Source organism: Spermophilus citellus, assembly GCF_964194105.1.
Source record: "Spermophilus citellus genome assembly, chromosome: 14".
In the NCBI taxonomy this organism is placed as follows: domain Eukaryota; kingdom Metazoa; phylum Chordata; class Mammalia; order Rodentia; family Sciuridae; genus Spermophilus; species Spermophilus citellus.
The window spans coordinates 24496625-24521275 of NC_138194.1; the positions used below are offsets into that span (position 1 = coordinate 24496625).

The 24651-nt window shown below is 33.5% G+C and overlaps 1 protein-coding gene across 2 annotated transcripts in view; it reads left to right on the forward strand.

Moving 5' to 3' along the window:
- The window catches only part of SNTG1 (syntrophin gamma 1), a gene marked incomplete at both ends in the record, with an annotated part of 324893 nt that overhangs the window by 245472 nt on the left and 54770 nt on the right, over positions 1-24651 (forward strand). For both annotated transcript variants that reach the window (XM_081266627.1, XM_081266628.1), the window contains 2 exons: positions 15362-15514; positions 18945-19037. In XM_081266627.1, the coding sequence (XP_081122753.1) occupies positions 15362-15514; positions 18945-19037 (246 nt within the window). The remainder of the gene's footprint in view (positions 1-15361; positions 15515-18944; positions 19038-24651) is intronic.

Consider the following 24651-nt stretch of genomic DNA (forward strand, 5'->3'; position numbering starts at 1 on the left):
TGCCCTATCTAGAGTTTGTCTGTTCCTCCCATGCTCCCCCTTTCTATTCCGCTATGAATCAGCCTCCTTATATCAGAGAAAACACTCAGCATTTGGTTTTGGGGGATTGGCTAATTTCACTTAGCATTATCTTCTCTAACTCCATCCATTTACCTGCAAATGCCATGATTTTATTCTCTTTTATTGCTGAGTAATATTCCATTGTGTATATATGCCACATTTTTTTAATCCATTCATCTATTGAAGGGCATCTAGGTTGGTTCCACAGTTTAGCTATTGTGAATTGTGCTGCTACTATAAACATTGATGTGGCTGTGTCCCTGCATGTTTTAATTTGTTCTGTCAATTTATGTCTTTAAGTTTAGAAGTTGAGTCCAAATACATTTTATGTAGTTACAGATAGATGTTTGAAACTTCCTGACACTTAATTTGTTTCCTATATTTACTTTAGTCTTGATTTTCATTTATTTAGTTGCTCTACTAGAGTCTTTTATCTATCTGAAATTGTGGGGTTTGTTATTGAAATCTTCTGTGTGTAGTGTATCTTTAAATATTTCTTTTTGTTTGTTTTTATATAGTACTGGCTTAGTGATGAATTCTAGTTTATTCTTATCATATGAAGTTTTTATCCCTTCATCCATTCTAAAAGATAGCTTTGCTGGATATGGCAATCTTGCCAGACAAATTTTATGAGATAGCTTGGACTATCTCATTCCAAGTATTCATTGATACAGATGTCAGAAATGAGCCTTATTGCTTTCTTTCCAAATGTGACATGGCTTTTTTTTTCTTTTCACTTTTTAATATTCTTTCATTATTTTCTGTGTTAGGTATTTTTGTAATGATGTGTCTTGGAGAGGTTTCTCTTTGATATTGTCCATTTGGAATTATATGTGAAACCTATATGTGGATTTCTAATGTCATTTCTGATGTTAGGATCCTTTTGTGTTGTTATCTCACTGAAGAGATTCTTCATGCCTGAAGCCATTATTTTTATGTTTTCTTCTATCCAAGTGACTCTCAAATTTGATTTCTTGATGATGCCCCAACGTTCCTGTACTCTCTGGTCATGGTCTTTTACTTTGTCTCCTTTACTGCATAATGAATACTCAAGTTCATATTCCTCATCCTCAAGGTTCAAACCTGTCTTCAAGGACCAAAATTCTATTTACTCTGCAATCTAATTTGTTGATGATGCTGTCAAGTGAATTTTTAATTTTATTCATTGTGTTTATCATTGTAGTTATGATTTCTTTTCAGTATTTCTATTTTTTTTTATTGAAATGGTCTTTCATCTCTTGAATTTTCTCTCTTACTTTGTTCTTTAGATCTTCCTTTAGTTAACTGAACATTTTAACAATCTGTTTTTATAGTCTTTCTCTGGGATTTCCTCCGATCCTGTCTGTCAGTTCCTTTGTTAGGGGATTATGAAATTTGGGGGAAGATTTGTTTGCCTGTTTTTGTATGTTTTCAGAAGTCTTGGACTTGAACATCTGTTAAAATGGAGTCCTTTTCTTCTTTTATATGTGTGTCCTTTGGTGTATAATTCTTTTTTTTGTGTGTGACTTCTTTCTGATTCTGCTGTATAATAGATGTCCAGCAGCGGAACTTGACATCCTCATCTACTTGTTTCTACTTGGGGCCTTGTTGTTGGTTTAGGGTTTTTTTCTCCTCTAATCTATGTGTTGAAGTATTGCTGAGGCCCGGTCAGGCCCTTTTGTGTGTGGAGTGAGTTTTGCTGTTATTTGACTGATTTTTGAGTATTATTCAGAAGTAGGCTCTGTACCCTATAAACTTGCATCTCCCAATTAATTCACAGCTCTTCTGAGAGAAAAGGAAGGAAAGTAATATCAATATTGTTAGAAATCATTTTAAAGCCTTAACATAAATATCCAGTGTCTGCTTTGAAATCTATTACACTACCTACCACCTGAAGAGCATGGTAGGATCAGCTTCATTATCAGTACTAAGAATAAACAATCATGAAGTAGTTCAAATATTAATTAGCAGGTGTCAACTATGTTTTCCCCTGTATTAATAATCACTACATAAATGGGGTAGGAATTACAAAACCATATATTTCTATCAGAGAGTAGATTATAGTTAGTTAAGTGAGGAGAAAATAACGTAGGAAGGCAAGAGAAAGTTTGAAATATTTTTAAAAAATGAACAAAGGAGGTTAAGCAGGAGAGAGAAAGTAATGACAGCTATAAAGTAGGAATATAAATAAAATTTAAAAATAAAGAAAGAGGAAACATGAAAATTGGGCTATTAGTGGGGAAAGAAAGTGACAAAGGAATAAAAAAAATAAGAATACAAACAAATAAAATAAAACAACAAAACAAACCCACACAAAATATTATCCCATTAAAGTAAAAAACAGGCTAAATAATAAACAGATGAAGTAAAAAGCAATTAAAATGAAAAAAAATATGAATACATATCTCTATATATGAGAATATACAGATATATATTCTTAAATCTATTCATGTAGCAAAATCACACACACATACACACACAAACATGCATACACACAATCAAGTTGAATGGAAAAATTTAAAAACATAAAAAATAAGAGACCTATAATATTTAAATTTTTAAAAAGACAGAGGAATAGGAAAAAATTCTTAATAAGAAATAAATGGTTTGTTTTCTCTCAGTAGTCAATTGTTTTGGGAAAAACAGATGTTCATTGCTAATGCTATAGTGCCTTTTTTATAGCACAATTTTCATATACGCAAATATAGTCACACCATTTGTGTCTTCATACATGAGCTTAGAGTAATGATGTCCATCTCATTTCATCATCTTCCTTACCCGCATACTCCCACCCTACCCCTCCTACCTCTTTGCTCTATGGAAAGTTCATTCAATCCTCCCATGCTCTACCCCATTGCCATTATGAATCAGTCTCTTTATATCAGAGAAAACATTCAGCATTTGGTTTTCTGGAATAGGCTAACTTCACTTAGCATTATATTCTCCAACTCCATCCATTTATCTACAAGTGCTATGATTTTATTCTCTTTTAATGCTGAATAGTATTCCATTGTGTATATATACCACATTTTTTAATCCATTCATCTACTGAAGGGCATCTAGTTTGGCTCCACAGTTCAGCTATTGTGAATTGTGCTGCTATAAACATTGATGTGGCTGTGTCCCTGTAGTATGCTGTTTTTACGTCCTTTAGGTATAGACTGAGGAGTGGAATGGCTGGGTCAAGTGGTAGTTCCTTAAGCTCTGTAACATTTGGGCCAATGGCTAGGGGATGTCTTCTTTGTGTTTCTCAGCAAGTTCCCAGATGTTGTGTCCCGGAGCCAAAATTGGTTGAAGTAACTCTCTGCTTCCCATCTTACCATATGGTATTTGTCAGACTGGGGAGTACAAACAAATCATGTACTCCCAGAAGTGGGGCTGTAGCTGAGTTCTAAATTGGAAGTTCAACAACTGTGATTTAGTCTTGGCTATTCTTTCGAACTCTGTGAGAGGGTACTTGAGATTAGATCCACAGTCCCTGGTGCTAGGCAGATGCCAATCTCCGCTGAGTGTCTGGGTCTCAGGAACTTCTTCAAAAATCTACTCTTAAGGTAGGGAGTCTCCACCTCTGCAGGTCTCTCATATTCCACTGCCAATGAGGTGAATTGGCTAGAATTAGACCTGAAGTGAGGATGTGCCTGTTTGACCAGTTACTGGCATCTTCCCAGATTCTCATATGAGTCACCAGTCAAAAAGGGGACTCTCTCTAAACTTCCCTAGCCTGTATCACCCAAGGTATAAGTCCTCTATGCACCTGTTTCTATCATGCTGGTCCAGGCACATTCTAAAACACACAATAGGTGACTACAGGGTCAGACTAGCAACTTCCTTCATGAGCTTTGGGTATCATGACACTGTTTGCTACCTCAGGATGGCCATTTGAAAGTGGTTCCTGCTGCAACTCTCTACAGTTGGCTGAAGGATTGTGATCCATTTTCCACTCAACAACTTCCCCCACTGTCTCTGGGTCTATTCCACAGTTTTCCCTAAGTCAATTTTATTAGGTGCACTTTTTTCTTTCTCTTCACATGCTTCCTCTCCCCTCTGCCATGGGCTGGTAGTATTATCACCACTGCCACCAGCCACATTGATGAGTCTCTAATGTATTAATTTTCATTTTCTGCTCAAAGTTTCTGACTATGCTTCCATGATTATTTGACTTTCCAGTGTTGAATTGCAGTTGAATTCACTGAGTCATCCACTTTTCTGAGAAGCCAGCAGTCTTCCTCCCCCTTGAATCTTAAGTTGAGGAGCAACTGTATTGTGCACCTTTGCTCTGATCAACTATCTTCTCCTTTTGTTAGAATAGCTTGCCGTTTTTTCCTGTTATTTTCTTTATAATGATATTGACATATATATTTCTTATATGAGTTCTGCTATGTAGATCAAATATTTTATACTTCTTGATACTTAGATTTTGTGTATTGTAAAGAATTAAATGAACAGTTCTGTTACTTAAGATACTTCTTTACAAAAGAAGAAAAAGTGAAAGTTTGAGATGTGATAGTGATTAGTGGACACAAAGTAACTGCTACGGACAGAGAATACGAGGACCTGACTTGGTAGACCATGCTACTCAGTCCTTACCAGGTTATACTCATAAAATGTAGTTTTACAGGACTATGAGGTTACATTAAATACAGCAGGTTAATTATGCTGTTTAAAGTTGGTTTTGGAAAAAAAATATTTACTAAATTTTTTAAAACATGTATTTTTTACTTGTAAGTGGACACAATACCTTTATTTTATTTTTATGTGGTTCTGAGGATCCAATCCAGTGCCTCATGCATGCTAAGCAAGCACTCTACCTCTGAGCCACAACCCCAGCCCCTCATTTACTAAATTTAACCATTGAATTAGGTTTCATTGTTTATTTTCCTTCTTGTAGGCTTGGTAAATTATTAAAGATTATTAGAAAAGGGTCTTTGATCAACATCTGAAAGATATAAAATATTTTCAGTTGATATGTTCCTAAATAATAAAGCCAGGGAAATTTGAATTTTACTTTTAAAATTATTTCCATCCGTAGTTGGCTTTTATCAAAATCAATTTTGTTTGTAACTTTAAAAAAAAAAGAACCATGATTGACAAAACTATAGCATTCTAATTTGCTGTGGTCAAGTGTGTGTGTCTGTGTGTCTGTGTGTGTGTGTGTGTGTGGGAGAGAGAGAGAGAGAGAGAGAGAGAGAGAGAGAAAGAGAGAAAATTAAGTGTAATGAAGTTACTGGTTCTACAGTTCTGTAAATAATGCTAACTTTGAAACATTTTTATCAAAACATGAAATAATATTAAACATTGCTTCATCATCACTGGAAACCTATTAAATTCTTTTTGCTCTGAATAACAGACTATGGACTGTGTATAAGCCAAAACTTTAGAAATATATTTACTATGGTTATTATTTTATTATAGAAATAATTTTTTTGAATTTTAATTTCCATAAGTGCATTCATATTTCAGCCATTCATTATGTACTCATTATTATTTCATTTTTACATGTCTGATCAACACAGATTGCTAGATTATTTAGTTGAGAGAAAGAGCAGTGTCATGTTAATAGTATGCAATAATATTAAGTTGCCTGGGCTTGAAGTTGACCTTAATAATTACCAACAATATTTCATTGCTATATTATTTAATTATATTTACTTCAGGATCCTCATTTTTAAGTCAAGAATTATAATAATAGCTGCAGTGTGGGACTAGCATTGTTAATAAGTATGCTTCAATGGGGAACTTAATAAGTATTGAATACGTGTTAGTAATTTCAAACTGTAAATTACTCTTGAGATGTAGGTTTCCCTTGAAGTGGTATCAATTGTGTGCAACAAAAGAATATCTTTAGTTTTACCCAATGTAGTCACCACAACCATTTTCTGAGTGATATAACTTTCCAGCAAATCTAAAAATCCAGAATGTGTTTTACCTTTGTGACAGTAAATATTTGAATGAATTGTTTTTTTCCATCCTTGGAATCAGAAGACAGTCATTTGACCAGTGTTCAAAATTAAGAGAATGACTTCGTGTGAGCCAGGCATTTGATTATCTTTCTGACTCTTGAAGGTCACTTTTATCTGGGTGTGGTACATTCCATCACGACCTCAAATAGTATAGAAAGAGAAATTGAGAATACCTCATTAACCAGAGATCAGGCTTTTTCAGAAATTGTAGGTCTTTGTCAGAATCATATGCTCCATGGACATCATGTGCAGATGCCTCTATTTGAGCAGAGGGGAACTCAGGAGGTATCGCTTGAGTCTTATGTTGCATGGAGTGAAGAGTAGACAGATATAGGAATATAACCCTGGTCTCTTCACTCCCTCTGTTCTACTCCTTCTCCACCACTCTCAACTGTAACTCTTTTGAGGATTGTAATGACCCCATCCTTTGCAGTTCCTAAAATTTCTGATCCATCTGCTTAACCTGCATACCAGTAGGGTATTGTAAATGGAAGTGAATTCCACTTTAAAGAACAGCTTCAGATAACAATTCAAAGAGAATAAATCACATAGAACTTGCTAATACCTACAACTTTTAGGATTTTTTAATTTTTTTCATTGGACTATGAATAAGACAAAAGAAATATTATTTTTAGATTCTTTTCACCTGGAGAAGCAATAACTTGCACACACGGGAATATAAAAGGGACAAGTGCTACAAACTAGGGCATAGTTGTCATCACTCTGTCAACCACTCTGCCAAAGCCCTTCCAAGCCACCCTTTCTCTTTTGTCTTTCTTTTTTATCAGCCCCAATTTGAACCCTAGTCATTAAGTGCAGCTGGCTAGGGCACTGGTGACAAGAAAGCCCTGGACTGATGAACAGAAGTGAGAACAAAGGTTCTACCAGAGTCAGGCAAGGTCACTGCGTCAGCTCAGCTGACACAGGATCGTAAAAGACAGCAACAGACCTGGGTGGAAAGATTTCTGTCTATTCACACTCCATCATAATGCCCCTCAGGATGGGGGTTTACTTATTAGAGAGCAATAACCTGCAAACAGAATTTAAGTAAAATTTAAAGCCTAATTAACTTTATTTTGTTTGATTTGTCTCCTGATATATATATGATTTTGGAGAAATGCTTTTTTTTCCCCCAAATAAAGTCATAGCCATCTCAACAAGATAAATTGACATAGTGAATATATGTTGAAAACTTTAGAGCTAATATAATAAATGTTGCATCAATTACAGACTTTAAGAGTTTATCAATTTGAGTGCAGAAATAAAAACATATTTTGGCAAAAGAATACCATATATTCTGTATTTACATAAAATCCATTAGAAAGGTATATGTTTGTATTTTATTTATGTTAAAACATAAAATAATACAATGTTCATGTTAACACATAGTTTTTAAAATGTCAGGAATGGAAAAGAATTACACACAAAAGGAGATGAAGGAGTATTTTACTTCAGTGGAAATTATGGTTCTAAATTATTTTATGCTCAGTTTTTCACATAGTCTCTACTTTTCCTACAACATTATACAAATTAAAACATATTTCATTATTGGATGTACATATATTAGCAACTTATATAGTTTAGGTTAGTCATTGCAATCTGTACTTATATTTATCATATAACCTGACTTTTTTAACAAAAAAAACTGACATTTTTAAAACCAAAAAAAAATTAATGTTATTTTGGGCTTGTAAAAGAAAATATATTTTTGAAATAAGCTTTGATATTTGTATGTTTTTGCAGAAAAATGACAGGGGAGGACCAAACTTCCTGAGAATTATCCTCATAGTACTTTGTGGAAATTTTCTCTTTTGGTATTCCCAATCCATTTCCAATTTCATTTCATTAAATGCCACTTATCTGCCGATGATTCTGAGTTTATTTAGAACTCAACCGTGCATTCCAAACAAATGCATTTATTGCCTCCTGAATGTCGTGAGTAGATGTCTAATAAAATTCTCAAACTCAATTATGTGCTCCTGTGCCCTCACCATTCACCTCAACTAACACCCATTCCAACTTTCCACTTGCTCCTGTCTCATACCTTGGAGTCACCCCTGACATTTCTTTTTAATATGCCCCTTTTCTGGCAGATCAGCAGAATACATCCCACATCACTGCTGGGGCACTCTCCAGCCTGTGTCTAATTCTTTCTTACCCTATCTCCTGTCTTAACTCTTACCTCTTACTAGCTTCCAATTTCACTCAAAGTGAGACCCAAATGTTTGGGGGCACTATATGAGAGGTCTACCACTGCATGCCTCTCAGCCTTCCTCTGTCTGCTCTTGTCTCTTGCCACCTGCACAAAAATTCACCCCAATTCCGCTATCATGTTTAATTACATCCAGCCTTGGGTTTGTTGGACTTCTGGCCTCTTTCCCCAAATGTCTTAATCTCTTTTTTTAAAAAAAATATTTATTTTTAGTTATAGGTGGATGCCATATCTTTATTTTATTTTTATGTGGTGCTGAGGATCGAACCCAGTGCCTCAGGCATGGTAGGCGAGCAATCTACCTTGGAGCCACAATCCCAGCCTGACTCATGCTCTTTGTCTTCATGGCTCTCCCCACACGTTGCATCTTTTCATGCTGTATGAATAGTAGTGCCTCCCAAGGCCAGCACTCTTCTAAAGCTCTTAACTGGCTTTTGTCATTGACATATTACAGTTAAGCATTTTGTTTTGTTTCATGGTTTCAAGTCACAGATGTCAATGGTTTTGCTCAGTGGTATGTCTGTACTCTAGGATAGCACCTAGTACACAGCAGGCATGTGATACATATTTTATTGAATATCAACAACATTCAGTACTATAGATATTGTGATAGGCCAAGAATAATATAAATTCTGAGATAATAATGAATATCTGGAATCTTAAGCTCTGATTGAAAGTGTTTTCACAATTATTTATAATTGTTTAAGTGAAAATGAGGGTGAATAAAGATGGATCTCATGAATCTAGGATAAAAATTGTGTTCTTTAATCCTGAGTCTTATTTTAGAATGGAATTCTGAAGTCAGGCCAAAGATTGTATCATCTATATTAATGAGTACTAATTGAATAGCTTGGCCCCTACACCTCTCTTCATCTGACAAAGTGTGGTATTAATTGAACATATTTTATGAGAGGTTTTATGGCTAGATATTATTTCCCACAATGATCAGCACTTTTTACATCTCCCCAGGCAAGGCATTAATACAATGTTCTAAGGTATATAGAGAGCAGTGCAATTTTAGAAGGGACAGTATTCCCTTTATGTTCAATGTTGGTCAGACCCATATGAGTCCATTCTGCTAGTTTATGTTTTAGAATACTTGGGAGACTTAAACTAAGTTGGACAGGCTGCAGTGACGATAGCAAGATAATTAAATAGCGTAGACAGCACCTATGAGGAAAGGTATAATAATATACTTCATTTATTTTATAAGAGAAAGCTGAAAGGTAACTTGATAATTTTCTCAAGAATATAAAAGGACATCATTTAAAAAAGTTACTATTAAAATTACATCTGAAGAAAGAGAAAAAAATAATATCAACTGCTATATGAGAGAAACAGTTTTCAAAACAGAATACTAGATCATTGAAGAACACACTCCATATATCAAGTATTAAAGGGTAAGCATTAGAATTCCATTCTTTGGAGACACTTAAATGTGGCATTGTTTGAAATATTTCTTCAAGACAGAACCAGAAGACCAGCACCATTCCTGCTGTTTGTGACACTCCAGTGGCCACATTTGGAACAACAAGTGGGATTGCCTCCAGCCAGGACTCTGAAATACCATGTATTTCTTAGGATATTTTGATTTATAGAAAAATTTTTACTATATACAGTAATGTCAAGAGTGCTGTTTTCATAAAAAAATTAAAAATAAGAATACTAATTAGTTAATAAAACTACCTGAGATAGATTTGATCAACACTTGATCATTCCTAAAGATCTAACTCTAAATAAATTGAAAAGATTCGGTTTTGTTAGGATGATTGTTCTTCTCAGATTTAATGATTACCATATAGCTGCAAAAGAATAAAAATCTGAATTTATAGCTAGAAAATCCTTCTAGGTCTATTTCTCTTTTTCAATTAAAAAAAGGCACAATTTTGGTTTGGCTTAAATAATTTTGCACTCATGAATCAGTGATTTCCTGACTCACTACAAGTTCACATAAAAGAGCAATATCAAGCTTAACATTAATAAACCTATCGGTAAGGTGATAGGTTATACAAAGAAATTTACATTTAACATAATAATACAAATATGTTTATCCTTGCCCTGAAGGGATACCATTCCTTTTTTCGTGTGTATTCTTACTTTCATAGATGCCATTAATCTGAAGGAAATGAAATAAAATTAGATATTATTAGGGCAATGATAAGTGGGCCTGGAAAAATATAAAACAGGATACTGACTTACTGACACATACTGGATGAACAATTGTAGTGTAAGGGTGGAAGAAAATACATACCCAGGAACTCCACCGTCATGATAATGCACTGATTTTTGTCAGGTTTTTCTAACTTTTATATTATATGTTTTAAGTAAAGCAAATTTATGGTTGGTTATATGTATTAACTCAATAATTATTTAAAACACATTGCTTACTTAATTACTTATAGTAAGAAATATACTTTAAGTACACCCATTGATTGCAGAATAACTTGGGAAAATATGTATTATGAGCCAATATTTATAATACATTGCTTCTTTTTAGTATTGCTTCATGGATCTGTGAAGTGTAGTACATGGCTAATGATCCTCTGTAGAAAAAATTTATGGAATTTAGAACAAATTTCATAAAACAGAGAATACTCTGATAGATAAAGGCAAATGAGAAAAATTTACCAATAATACTCAAGATATGTTTAGTTCTTAGTATAACTTAGTATAACTGCCATTATTAAATTATACTTTCCAACAGGTAAAGAAAATATTCCCAAGTGATTGTTTATACTGGGAAGAAAATACATTCTGACTCATATGGGTCTGACCAACATTGAACATAAAGAGAATACTGTCCCTTCTAAAATTGCACTGCTCTCTATATATGTATACCAACAGCCAGTCAAAGGAGAGTAGGATGACATATTAATTTTATTGAATATCTATTCTGATATCAGAATTACCTGACATTAATTTAGAATTACTATTTATCCAAAATTAAGCTAAAATTATATGTAATATCTTATTTAATCATCTTTATCAGACCAGTTAATCATTTTCATTTTAACAGATGAGTGAAGTAAATGAGAGATATAATAATCAATTTGCCCAGGATTACCTACTAAAAATTGGGAGAGATAAGATTTGAATCCAGACACTTTAAGCTAGCACCTGGGTTATGATCATCTTATTATCATATATAATTGTATGAGCAAGAGAAAGAGGGGGAGAGAGAAGAATATATATATATATATATATATATATATATATATATATACAAAATGCATATATACATACATACACAAGTATAGATACACTTTCATTAATACTGTTAGAGATAAACATGCATAAACATTCATTATGCTATGAATGTTTCTAACTAATATGCATCTTTAATTGTGAATGTTATAATTTAATTGCTTTCTTAACAGTATTGATTGCTTATATTAACTTGATAATAACTGCAGCTACTTGAAGACAAGGAATGGCAACACAACTCTTGGAAATGGCACAGATAACAAAGGAGGAAATTCCAATGGTTGGGAATCCAGGGTTTTAGTTGATCACTTTGAAAGTAAGCCTTTGTAAAGTTTGGGCTACAGTCGCTATTCACTGAACTTCTGAAAAAGAATTCCAAATTTGTGGCCCCTTCCTTCAGTTTTGGCCTTCTCCCATCCACCTACTCCCAACATCCCCCCCCCACCTTTCTGTCTCAAGCAGCTGGTTTTGTGCTTCTTAACTGAAATGCTCCAGTGGCTTTTCTAGCCATGCATCCCTGTGAACTTCTCAGCAGCAGCAGCAGAGCATCAGTTAGGCTTGTAGCTGCTCTTGCATTAGTTTTGAAGTTCTTAATGATGCTACAGTCTCTTCCTAGGATAAAACATTCCCCTTTCCTGCTTTCTCTCAAAAATTATTTATTGCTCCCTATTGCTTTAACTCTATAGCAGGCTCATAATGTGTTTTCTCCTTCACTATATGAGGGCCTAATACTCTGATGCCCATACTGCTCATAGTGTGAGTCAGTGAATGGGAAGTGCCTTACAAACAACAGAAACAAATGACAAACAAGTATTCTAAGATGTTGAAATTTTATTTGCGGAGTTGATTAGAAAACCCTTTGTCTGTGAGAGCTTCAGTATATGAATAATATATAGAAGATGCTACATCAAGTTTGAAATAAATTATGAGAATAGAAATACGCCAAGAGAATAGAAAAATTATACATGAAGGTCATTTTGAGACTTTATTGCAATGTGTAGTTTATGAGAATGAAGAGATAGCAAAATTGTCTGGCTAGTAATGACATTGATTAACATTTTATATTACAAGGGAAATTAAAGCCAATTAAACCCATACAATTGGCAAGGTTTCTGAAAATTCTGCAATGTTTAGTTATAATTTTGTGCCAATGTTATTAATTTAAAAAGTTAGTGTAAATGTTAAATTATCTGTAGTACAGATAGAGCATATACTAAAATTTTGATGTAATTGCTTGTCGTTACAGTTATGTTCAACTGCAAAATTTATAACTGGACCCATCTCCTCATTCTTCACCCAAGTTTCAATTCTTAATATCTCTCCCACTTTTTGTGTGAGCTTAGTCAAACTTTCTGGAATGCATCATTAACTCACTCTTTTTTTATTATTTGCTTATCCTAATTTGTTATACATGATGGCAAAATGTAATTCATTTCATATTACACATACAGAGTACAATTTTTCAAGTCACTGATTGTACACAAAGTATGTTCACACCATTTGTATCTTCATACATGTACTAGGGTAATGATGTCTAACTCATTCCACCATCATCCCTACCCCCGTGCCTCCTCCTTTACCCCCCTCACCTTTGGCCTATCTAAACTTCCTCCATTCCTCCAATGCTCACCACCCAACTAATTGCCATTAGTCAGCATCCTCATATCAAAGAAAACATTTAGCCTTTGGTTTTTTTGAGATTGGCTTGCTTCACTTAGCATTATATTCTCCAACTTCATCCATTTACCTGGAAATGCCATGATTTTATTCTCTTTTAATGCTGAGTAATATTCCATTGTGTATAGATACTAAAGTTTCCCTATCCATCGACTGAAGGGCATCTAGATTGGATCCATAATTTAGCTGTTGTGAATTTTGCTGCTTGATATGGCTGTGTCCCTATAGTATGCTGTTTTTAAAGCCTTTGGGTATAAACCAAGAAGTGAGATAGCTGGGTCAAATGGTGTTTCCTTTCCAAGTTTGCCAAGGAATCTCTATATTGCTTTCCAGATTGGCTGCACCAATTTGCAGTCTCACCAGCAATGCATGAGTGTGCCTTTTTCCCCACATCTTCAGCAACACTTATTGTTGTTTGTATTCTTGATAGCTGCAGTGAGATGAAATCATAGAGTTGTTTTGATTAGCATTTCTCTAATTGCTAGAGATGTTGAACTATTTTTCATATGTTTGTTGACTGATTGTATATCCTCTTCTGAGATGTGTCTGTTCGGGTCCTTGGCCCATTTATTGATTGGGTTATTTGTGTTTTTGGTATTAAGTTTTTTTAGTGCTTTATATATCCTAGAGGTTAGTGCTCTATCTGATATGCTTATCTTGCTACAGGCCTCTGCCATTTCTTTCCTCTCTCTCTGCTTTCCATTTTTCATATTAATTTCTTACTCATTTTTAGCCACTATCATTTTTTAGGCTCTCTCTCTCTTTTTTTTTTTTTTTTTTTTGGTACCAGAGATTGAACCCAGGTGTACTTAACTACTGAGCCACATTCTCAACCCTTTTTATTTTTTATTTTGAGACAGGGTCTTACTAAACTGCTTAGATACTCTCTAAGTTGCCGAGGCTGGCTTTGAACTTGTGATCTTCCCGCCTCAGTCTCCTATGCCATCTTAACCACAATTTAAAATTTACTTCATAAAGAACAATTCTCTGGCTTCCTAATCTATACTGATTAATATCATATTCTTATTTTTATAAAGACACATAATAATTGTATTAGCATGTTTATTGTTTTTGTTTTTTATTTAATATAACCAACACACTCCCTAGACATAAGATCCAAATTTAAAAGTACTTTACAATCTGTTTATTTCTGGAGTGTACTCAAGGAACATTATTTTTTTTTTACTTTTTCTTCATTTAGACAACATAGGAACATCATAAATACAAAAAGAACACATTTTCTTTTTAGTTTTTGAGCATATACTGGCAGCAAGTGTCAGAGCTAAATTCTGCAACACTGGAAGTAACTAACTGCCTTTTATTATCTCTTTTCCAGCAATTACAAGAATACAAGTTAGATGAAAAGAAAATAGTTATTATTTTAAAATCACTGTCAAAGCAGAGACTTTTTAACATTTTCTGTGTTTTATGATGATACATTTACTTGCACATTTCCATCTAAGGAAATGATTAAAGACACCAATGATTAACCTTTTGGCAATTTTCAGTACACCGCTATGTATTTCAAAAGCTATAATCTGAAAAATTACATTAGGTTACTCTATTTCATAAATTCTTAGTGGAGTTTTTTCCACATTTTAACATCTCTGAAAATTGGAATGCACTTTTTTTGAAAACTCTGGTAAGACCAAGAAATTGCCAATTTCAGAATCCTTTTGACTCAATGAAATATAGTTACATAAGTGAGGAAAATGTAGTTTTTTTAAAGAAAAATTCAATATAATTGCTATAGACAAATTAGAATCATTTTCTCTTTCATCTCTCATGGAGAATATTTTCATAATTGCTTAAAGTTTTCCAAAATCAACTCAGTGAAAACCTAACATGTTTATAAAGCTTTTTAAAAATCTGTATTTTTAGAAACGTAAGCATTTTTTAATTCCAATGTCTTGACAGCTTTGTTTGAAAGAAACGGGATTGTACATCACCCTTTCCTATAGTCATAAACTTGAGTTTTATGTTTTAAATGGCTTGGTAGTTATGTTACAGTAAGAGTTGAAGGAAGAAAGCCCAACTTCTATTTTATGGATATGCATCTGTGTGAATAGAGAGGAATAATGGATTTGGTGTGAACTTCAAGCCTGGAGTTTTGGTAACTTCAGCCATTTTTAATGAAGATTTAGTGACAGCAGAGTGTTATCTTTTTGATGGTGGCACCTTGCGTTCAAGGCTGATTGATGCAAAGTCTGGTCATGTTAGCAATATGAACTGATGTATGCCAGCTGGTGTAACTCCAGGTTTTCATCAGGACAGTGACCTGCTGGACCGGCGGAAACACTGCTTCACTGTGCAGTCCGAGTCTGGGGAAGACCTCTACTTCTCCGTGGAGTTAGAGTGTGACCTTGCCCAGTGGGAAAGAGCCTTCCAAACAGCCACCTTTCTAGAAGTAGAACGGATACAGGTGAGAGTCTGTGGAAGGTAGCACCTGTGACAACCAGGCTTGCACAACCACAACCCTAGTGTTTTCATATAATCTCACGGCAGTATGAAATGACAGTCTAGTGAGTACTGACCTCCCTCTCAAATACATTCAATATTTCACCATTATTTTTAAATGAATGATAAAGCACCTCTGAATAACATTTTAGTTGTCCCACAACTTTAACTTTCTACACTATTTCCTAAAAATCCTCAAAAAATACATTTCTAATGTATTTGGACATTGTTCTACTTTGAATCGTATAGAGAAAATGCTCTAATTTTAGTTCATTGTTTACAAGGTCACATCCCATTCTTTAAACCTGACCACCTAATTTGTAGCGTGTTGTCTTCCTTCACACATGGTGCCCTTCTAGAAAACCTTGCCTTTTGTGCCCTTGAAAACCATACATAGCACTTAAAACTTTTTTTCAAAGTTCCCCACTTTTTATGTGAACCATGAACATTTCTCTGACTTCTGATGTGTTCTGCTCACTGACTATCATGATTCCTTCCACAAATCCTGTACAAACCCTTTTTTCTTCCTACTTTTGAAAATATTATCACTTTCTTAAGTCTTGAATTGGAGTGACACAGGGCCATTCCCCAGGCTAAGCTGTAAGTGGCTTGAGATTATTTTATTCACCTAGCCCCTGAAATCCAATGCATTTTGCTCACATCAATTAACCAATAGATATTTACTGAAATTTAATTCTTCAGGCTATAATCATATCTAGATCAAACTTCAGAGGGCCTTCAGCCTCAATTCATGAGATCATGAAATGGGACAGTTTCCCATACCTCTAACAGATCTGTAGCAAAATTAAAATATTACAATGCATTTGTGCCATGCAGATGGATCCATAAATCAAAGACCTAAATACATATATGAACACTTAATTTTGGAAACAAATGTAATAGTTTAACATTACATGTACCAGTATGGTAACCTATAGTAAGAGAGTTGTATGCATGGTTTTAAACAAATTAAACTGATTTCTCTGATGACTAAGAGAAGTCACCACATCAAGTTGCACCAGCTTGACATTTCATTCACAGAAATAGGATAGAGAGAAATCTCAAATTTTGGTAGTTCAATTGTTCATTTGACATTTTGTAATAATTCTAGTTTTTTCTTCCTATATATAAATAGTTACAGAGTCTCAAATCAGTAAAATAGGTGTTTTATTTTCAGAGAGAGAGAGAGAGAGAGAGAGAGAGAGAGAGAGAGAGAATTTTTTAATATTTATTTTTTAGTTTTTCGGTGGACACAACATCTTTATTTTACTTTTGTGTGGTGCTAGGATCGAACCCAGCGCCCTGTGCATGCCAGGCGAGCATGCCACCACTTGAGCCATATCCCCAGCCCAAAATAAGTGTTTTAATGTCAAAAATGGAAAGAAGGAAAGCATCTTAAAACAGTGTTTATTTTTTTGTTTTGTTTTTTTATTTTTCCCCCAAAATGTGAACTGAACTCAGGGGCCATTCAGCTACCGCTACCTCACCAGCTTTTTTTTTTTTTTTTTTTTTTTTTTTTTTGAGACAGGGTCTTGTTAATTTGCCAAGGCTGGTCTCAAACTTGTGATCCCCCTATCTCAGCCTCCCTAATCTATGGGATTATAAACATGTTCCACTGTGCCTGGCTAATATTTTATTTTACATGTTAACATCTAAGGACATTTTTAAAAGTTACAATATAATTTAATTAAAAATGAATTGGCAAATTTGAGTTATCATTTATCTGGAATATTTCACTTCACTTGGAAATAGTAATTATCAATTTTTGAACATAAATCTGAAGTTAAGATTTCATTATAAGTTTCCCATTCTTTAAAAATAAGATAGAGGTGAAATTATGCTCTTGCTTTATATTTTAGACCTGTTCTTTGATTTCAGGTTTTGTGTTCTCTTACTTGATGTTGCATGAAATGTTTTGAACTATTCTGAGTTGCTCACAGAGTCAGATTAAAATATATATCAAAAGTGAAAAGCCAAATATTTAATGTCTTTTAAGCTTTGAGCTTTTCTTAAGATTTTACCATTTCTTTTTGTTAGTCATGATTGGCTGAATACTTGGTACTATTATTTTCAATATTCAAATATATGAATATTTTTACATAAAGAATTATGTTTTTCTTTTGTCTTTTCAATGTTTTACTATCATTAAAGTTGGTAAATAAAATAAATTTTGGCATTAATTTGATTTGCATGTTTTTTTGCTTGGCTATAGACAGCTGTCATCCAAAAGGGCATACATATCATAAAAATATATATAACCAAAATTAAACAATAAATGTATATTTCTATATTGAAAAATATTAAGTACAATTGTGATATGTTTTAATTAACATTACACATTAGAGAATTAAGCTTCAGTGGGTCTCAATTTTAAGCATATTTTTGTTTCAATTTGATGTTTATTGAAACAATGCAATTTAATCTGTAATGCTAAACTTAATTAGAAAAAAATAATGCATTATACTAAATATGTTTTCACTTGGAAAATTCTTTTTTAAAAAGACAGTACTTGAAAATAGCAATCAATTAAGTCTAAATTAGTATGAACTGGTATAGCATTGAACATCCCTTAATGTTGATGGCACTTTTAATAAAGTAGTAATGGATGGAGGCAAGCATTCAAGATGCCCCTGTATTAAGCAAATATAATCATACACATAAATGGACTTTTGAGGCTTATTAAGTATATCCTCTAATCTACGTATTTGAAAAATTGTACTCCAAATGAATAATTTTGTATGGTTATAATTGTCTTAATATTTTAAAATCAGGCTTAAAGACGTGTATATGGCTTTTTGGTAAAAAGAATCTGATCTATTTAGTCATGATTACAGTCACAATGTGATTCATTAGTATATTTTATATGTAATATAAAAATAAATATGAAGTATAGATTGATATTGAACATTTACTTGAGATAGTATTCTCCCTCTCACACACATTCTATATGTGAATTATATGTGAATTAATCATTTGAATATCCCATAATAGTTTGAAATTAAATGCAAGTAAAATTGGCCTATTTACATAACAATGCACCATGTTGTACATAAGGCCTAAGTCACTTCACATTTTATTTGTATAATTGTATCTTTAATTTGTATAATTGTAAATTTTATTATTTTTATTTATTTGTTCTCCCAAAATATTTACAAAAGTTAGAATATACTCTGATTGCCGTGTCAAAAGGCATTGCTTGCATATTTATAGATATTTTCAATCCTGGGTATTGAACCCAGGGTTTTGCCCATGCTAAGAACTCTCCTCCTTATGCAATTATTTTTGATATTAAGTAATATATAAGCTGCTTGGTATGGGAGCTATCACATATACCTCGATATTAATATTCCATCAATCCTATGAAAACTAACAGTATCTATTCTGTTTGTGTCTAGTGCAAGACGTATGCCTGTGTGCTAGAAAGTCATCTAATGGGCCTCACCATTGACTTTAGCACAGGATTTATCTGCTTTGATGCTGCAACAAAGGTAATGTGTTCACATGGACTTTAAGAGATGTGTTGCCTATATTTTAATTTGAGAACAAATTATGTCCTTTCAGCATTTTAATTGGTTAGTAAATGTCAAATTAAAGATCATTTGTGTTAATGAAAGATACATTATCTTACTCTGTTTGTAGAAAAATAATTTCAATATTTTTAGTTGAACAAATGTGGTGCAAACATAATTGTCCAAAATAAATATATGTCAACCTATCTTCCAATATAAATATAAACATAAAATAAATAGATAATGTATATTTTATTTCTTTGTTCCTAAAGCTACAGCTTCATACCTGAAGGTATGAATTTTCTTCCCCCCCAGTAAAAAAAATTAAAAAGCATTCTTTTATTATTTTTCTGTATCGATACCTATAAGCTGAAACTGAGGGAAAAACATGTTTTAGTTTGTATAAGTGACATATTAGAGTTATAGATATAGTGGTGGAATTTGAGGTTTGAAGTTTTTAACCTGGGATCATATCCTTTGTAAACATCTAATTCAAAAATGATTTTGTGCTATCTGATAAATTGCCTACTTCACAATATTGGAATATGTGGGAGAGATATATGTTGAGTTGAAAGACGCACCTTCTCACCTAGTCATGTATGAAAATTATTGAACCTTGGTGACTATGGAGTGACACATGACAAAGCCAAAGCATTACACATTATTATTTAATTGGGAGTGACCATTGAGCTCCACAGATCTCATCCAGCTGCTAATTTCATTCCGGTCAGTAGTACAGTTTCAGACTGGGACTCTCTTCCTCAGAGATCACTTCCCTTCTCTTCCTTCCCATCAGGACATCTGATCCCAAGATCCAATCCACTTCCTCCTTTTGCCAAAGTGTGGCCTAAAATATAAGTGGACATATTTCTTCTTACTAATTTTAAGGATTAATAAGTAATCTCTTACTGGGAAACACACATACACATATTTTATCTAGAAATTAAGATTTGTATAGTATTTTCAAAAGCTATGGCAAGCAAAATAAGGGAGTGACTCATGTCTGAGGGAGGTGGAGTACAGAAGACAGTGGGGAGGTGTTCTGATCCTGGGATGATGGAAGTCTAATGTTGGGGACCAAAGCATCATAGACAAATAGGATGTCATCTGGTGCTCTGAGAAATTGTGACATTTCATGATCCAGTAATTGACATTGTCAGGCATAACTTTACATTATCTAAGAATTTTTAAAAATTTAACGTTGTGGAAAATTAAGTAGTCATACAGGTCACATTTGGGCCATTTAGTGTATTACTTTAGCTTTGATGCTCAAAAGAATACTTTTGTAAAGAAGGAATTTTAGATGCAAGTGGCTCATTTGAATTCTTAATGAGACTGCCATAAAATCAGGATAGGACCATAAGTGTTAATTTTGTAAATTAAATACTTTAATGATTAATCAATGTTGGTATTCAATTAATTTAATGAATAACTTTAGTAATAAATTAAACATTAGAAAAAAGGTAAGGTCTGATTTTAGAAAGGAAATTTATCACAAGTCATCAAACTCTTATCATGTGAAATGTGAAAGAACCACACACTGGTAAATTATAGAGAAGCAAAAGTCATCTGAACACATTTCTGGTGTCTGAATTTCTTGAATTTACTTTTGAGACTAGTATAATCCAAATCCTTCACTGTCCTTCATTTTCTGATCCTATCATTGGAAGCCTGGACCTTCGAGGTAATCTGAGATTTGATAAGGGAAGTACAGAATCCATAAGCACTACAACGAATACGCCAATAGTGTTCATCACCCAGACTGTGGCATGTGGAGAGTGAGAGAAAACTATTGATATTAAATCAGGGCAGCATTCACAAGCAGAATCCTGAACAAGTGAACCACCTCATACTTTTACTGCAAGAATTTTGCCCCACTCAATGAAATGAGTCTAGAAGGTATTTTTAAATCCGAAAAAGAAGGTGATTGTTATGTAGACATTAAATATTTTGTTCTAACAGTTTATTAAAGTAAATAATATACAACTATTTCATTTATTTGATAGTCATGTATGGAAAGTATCCTTAAGCCTGGCAGATTTTCCAAAATGTTTCAATCACATTAACTGCAACATTCCTGCTCATACCCCTTTGCTGAGCTGAGCATTTTATCATGCACTTCACCTTGACCTGCTCCTTCAACCTTAATATACTAAAGAAGCAAACCAAAGGTCCTATAGTAAAGTGTACAGACCACACAAAGGAGGAGAGGCAGTCTTCTGAATCACTAAATGCAGTTTCATGTGAAGTAGATGCTGCCCTGTTAATACATCAGTGAAAGGGTAATTGCTACATTAAATTTTTCTTTAACATACCAACTGTATTTTTCATTTCTTACAATATTTTTTAAGATAAATAAAAATATGAATGATAATTAAAAAAAAACTAAAAGATGAGGTTGGAAACTTTCATAGTAGGTATGGGAGCCTGTCTAATTTTTATTACACTAGAAATCTAAAACTTTGGAGGTACAGTGCTACTTGGGAATGTCAAGCTAATTCTCATTACTTGCCACCTGTGCTTGAAAGTTCTCAGGGTAAATTATTTCCTTTGATTTTCCAGAGAATACGAGAGGCAATAAAAAGCACTGTATTTCATGTAGGGTGGTTTCTGAGAGCAGCCTCAGGGAATTGGTTCTAGGACTATTAAAATGCAATTGCTATGTAAATAGTTGTTATACTGATTGTTTAGGGAAAAATGATTGGGAAGAATTATCTGTACTCATTCTGTACTTGTGTACTTTTCCCCATGTTTCTTCCCCAAGGCCATGTGAGTCTGCAGGTAGATCCCAGAGACAGAAGGAGAGCCACCTCTACTTCAATTGACATTACCAACCTACCAAAGGCTGTGCGTTTTTGTGTTTCCCTTAGAGTTTCTGAGTGATTCCCCCACACAAAGTTGATTGTGAAGCTCAGAATGTTCTCATTCTTATTAAAATATATACTGTTCAGCAGTAAATAAGAGTTTTCTCACTATTGTGTCAGAGTATAATATTGTAGTATTTATATAAGACACATAGCTAAAAGTTGCCAACATGTTCTTTTAAATAAGTATATTTACATTAATTATTTATATTTAGGGATAGAATTATTGTGTAAAAAAATTTCAGCAATAACATCTGCAAAACATTCCTTTGATTTGTAAATAAATACTCAGTGACTACCTGCTATCTATAATAGAAGAGCCATATATGTCAATCTTTGCAGATTAAGCAAGGTTTCAAAGAAAATATCTTTCACAGACAAAGAGAGGGTAAAACTACCCAGACAAATATCTGCAAACAAAGAACAGAGTTGGAGAGCATAGGAAAAGAGAGATCAAATTTATGGATAACTAAGAACTAGCTTAAGAAAGAGGTCTTACTAAGGAATTTGGACTCAACAGAGAAACACCTAGAAGAGTTTGAGACATGAGGAAGAAATGGTTGGAGGTGTACAAAACTAGTAGCATAACTATTGGGCAAAACTCAGAAGCTAAATTTTCAAAAATCTCTCCTCCAGTGGGTGTCTCCCTCTCTGTGAGGTTCTTCAGAAAACTGTGCATAGAGGATAAAGTCAAAGGAAAATATTGTTGCAAATGAGAGGGACAATTGTAATGGGTCCCTAGGACTCTACAATGTTCAGTATGACTGAAAGTGAAGTTTCAAGGAGGGATAAAGTTGTAGAAATGATTAGGATTACATGATCAAGACATTTGGCCTAAGTATAATTTATAATGTGGAAGGCTACCCTAGCTGAAGCACAGATTTCATTGATGGGTGGGACCAACACTGAAGCAATTGACATTTATTTTTTCCTCTTAGTGATTTAGAAGAATAACTTTCAAAGTTTGTATGTAAGTGTTTGTATGTGTGTGTTTTGATGGTGGAATTGAATCCAGGTCCTTGTAGACCTGCTGGTCAGGCAATCTACCACTGAGATACCCAGACTCAGATATTTTTCAAACTATAAAATTTTATAGAAAAAAGAGGCACAAACTTTTTATTCACATCAGACTGATAACCTCTGGACTCCATAGACTGAAATGAGGATAAAGGCATTGGGGGAATCCCACACATGGGTTCACCACTTAGCCCTTATTCCACTATAGGTCATGCTTCTGCTGCAGATTTGAAAGGCTCTATTGGCTGTAAATGGAGCAGAAGGAATATTCATACTGGGTAAATGCCCATTGTGAGGACTGGGACACCATAAATCTTCACTCTTAATCCTGGGTAAAAGTCAGTATTTTCCATATTACTGCTACTTCCCAGGTTGCTCAAAATTATTTTAGTCTGATAGGTGTTTTTGTTGTTGTTGTTGTTGTTTTAATAGTTGAAATTATGAAATGCTCAGATACAATAATAAAATATCTTTTTTTTACTACAGCATATCTAAGAGCCAGTACAGACACATAGCAGATTAAAATAATTCTGAAAAAAAATATGATTGGTTAACAGATGTATGAAGATAATAAAGTTGAAGTTTAAAAAGTACCTTATTTAGGCATTAACTCTCTCACGTAGGAGAAGCTATTGTAATGATTTTAGGGTTCCTTCTTATCTCCATTACTGGTTTTCAGTGAATGTTAAATTGAACACATTACCTGGGGGAAATTTGTAACCCTCATGCACATGTATATTAACCTTTGATTTAGCAATTTGAATTCTGTGCAATAAGGGACAATATAACCTTAACCAAAATCAGTTCCTTCTGATTTTCCAGGTCTTTTCTAAAACATCAGAGGACTTAATCCTATTCCAAAATAATTGTGCTTCAGAATTAAACTAATTGTTAACACATAATAATTCATAAAATACCTTAATCTACATAATCCTTTCAATTCTTTAAGGTGACATTGATTTTTAGAATATTTTAAAGGTAAAGGTTGAAAGGAAGTTATTATGGCCAGTATTTACATTTAAAATAGTCTTTGATGTGGATAGGACATTTTAAAGAGCTCTGAGCTATTATTTCTCCCAATGGTATATGACCCTCATGTACATGTGCTGAGTGTCTGTGCGCGCACACACACACACACACACACACACACACACTTCATTAAGGTTTTGTTTGATTTTTTTGCTAGAGTATATATGTAATCATAACAGTTAACATAATACAAATTTTATAAACAAAATCTCTCAAAGAGAAATTAAATCGTTATTCTTTTTATGTTATTTTTTTCAACTATTTCACATCAAGAAAAGTTACCAAAAATCCAAAGAGATATTTTGAAAATATTAAGTGAATACTTTCTGACACTTCTTCCACAGAAGTAGAAAAAAAATGAATATTCTGTGATGTAGTTATAATACCACTCATATAGATATTAGCATTTTTTACAATACCTTTTAATCTTTTTTCTTCTCTAAGTGTGTGACTCACAGTTCAGAAAAAGACAGCTATTCTAGGAAATTTTATGTTCTTTTTTAGATAAATGATGTCTTTTCTTTCTTTCTTTTCTTTTTTCTTTTTCTTTTTTTTTTTTTTTTTTGCTTTTAGGCGAATGAAGAAAATTGCATTTATTGCAAAACAAACTCAGGCATTTAGGGAAACTATCCATCAGGTAATTTTTTAAAATCCTCAAGCATTTCAATATAGCCCTCAAGTAA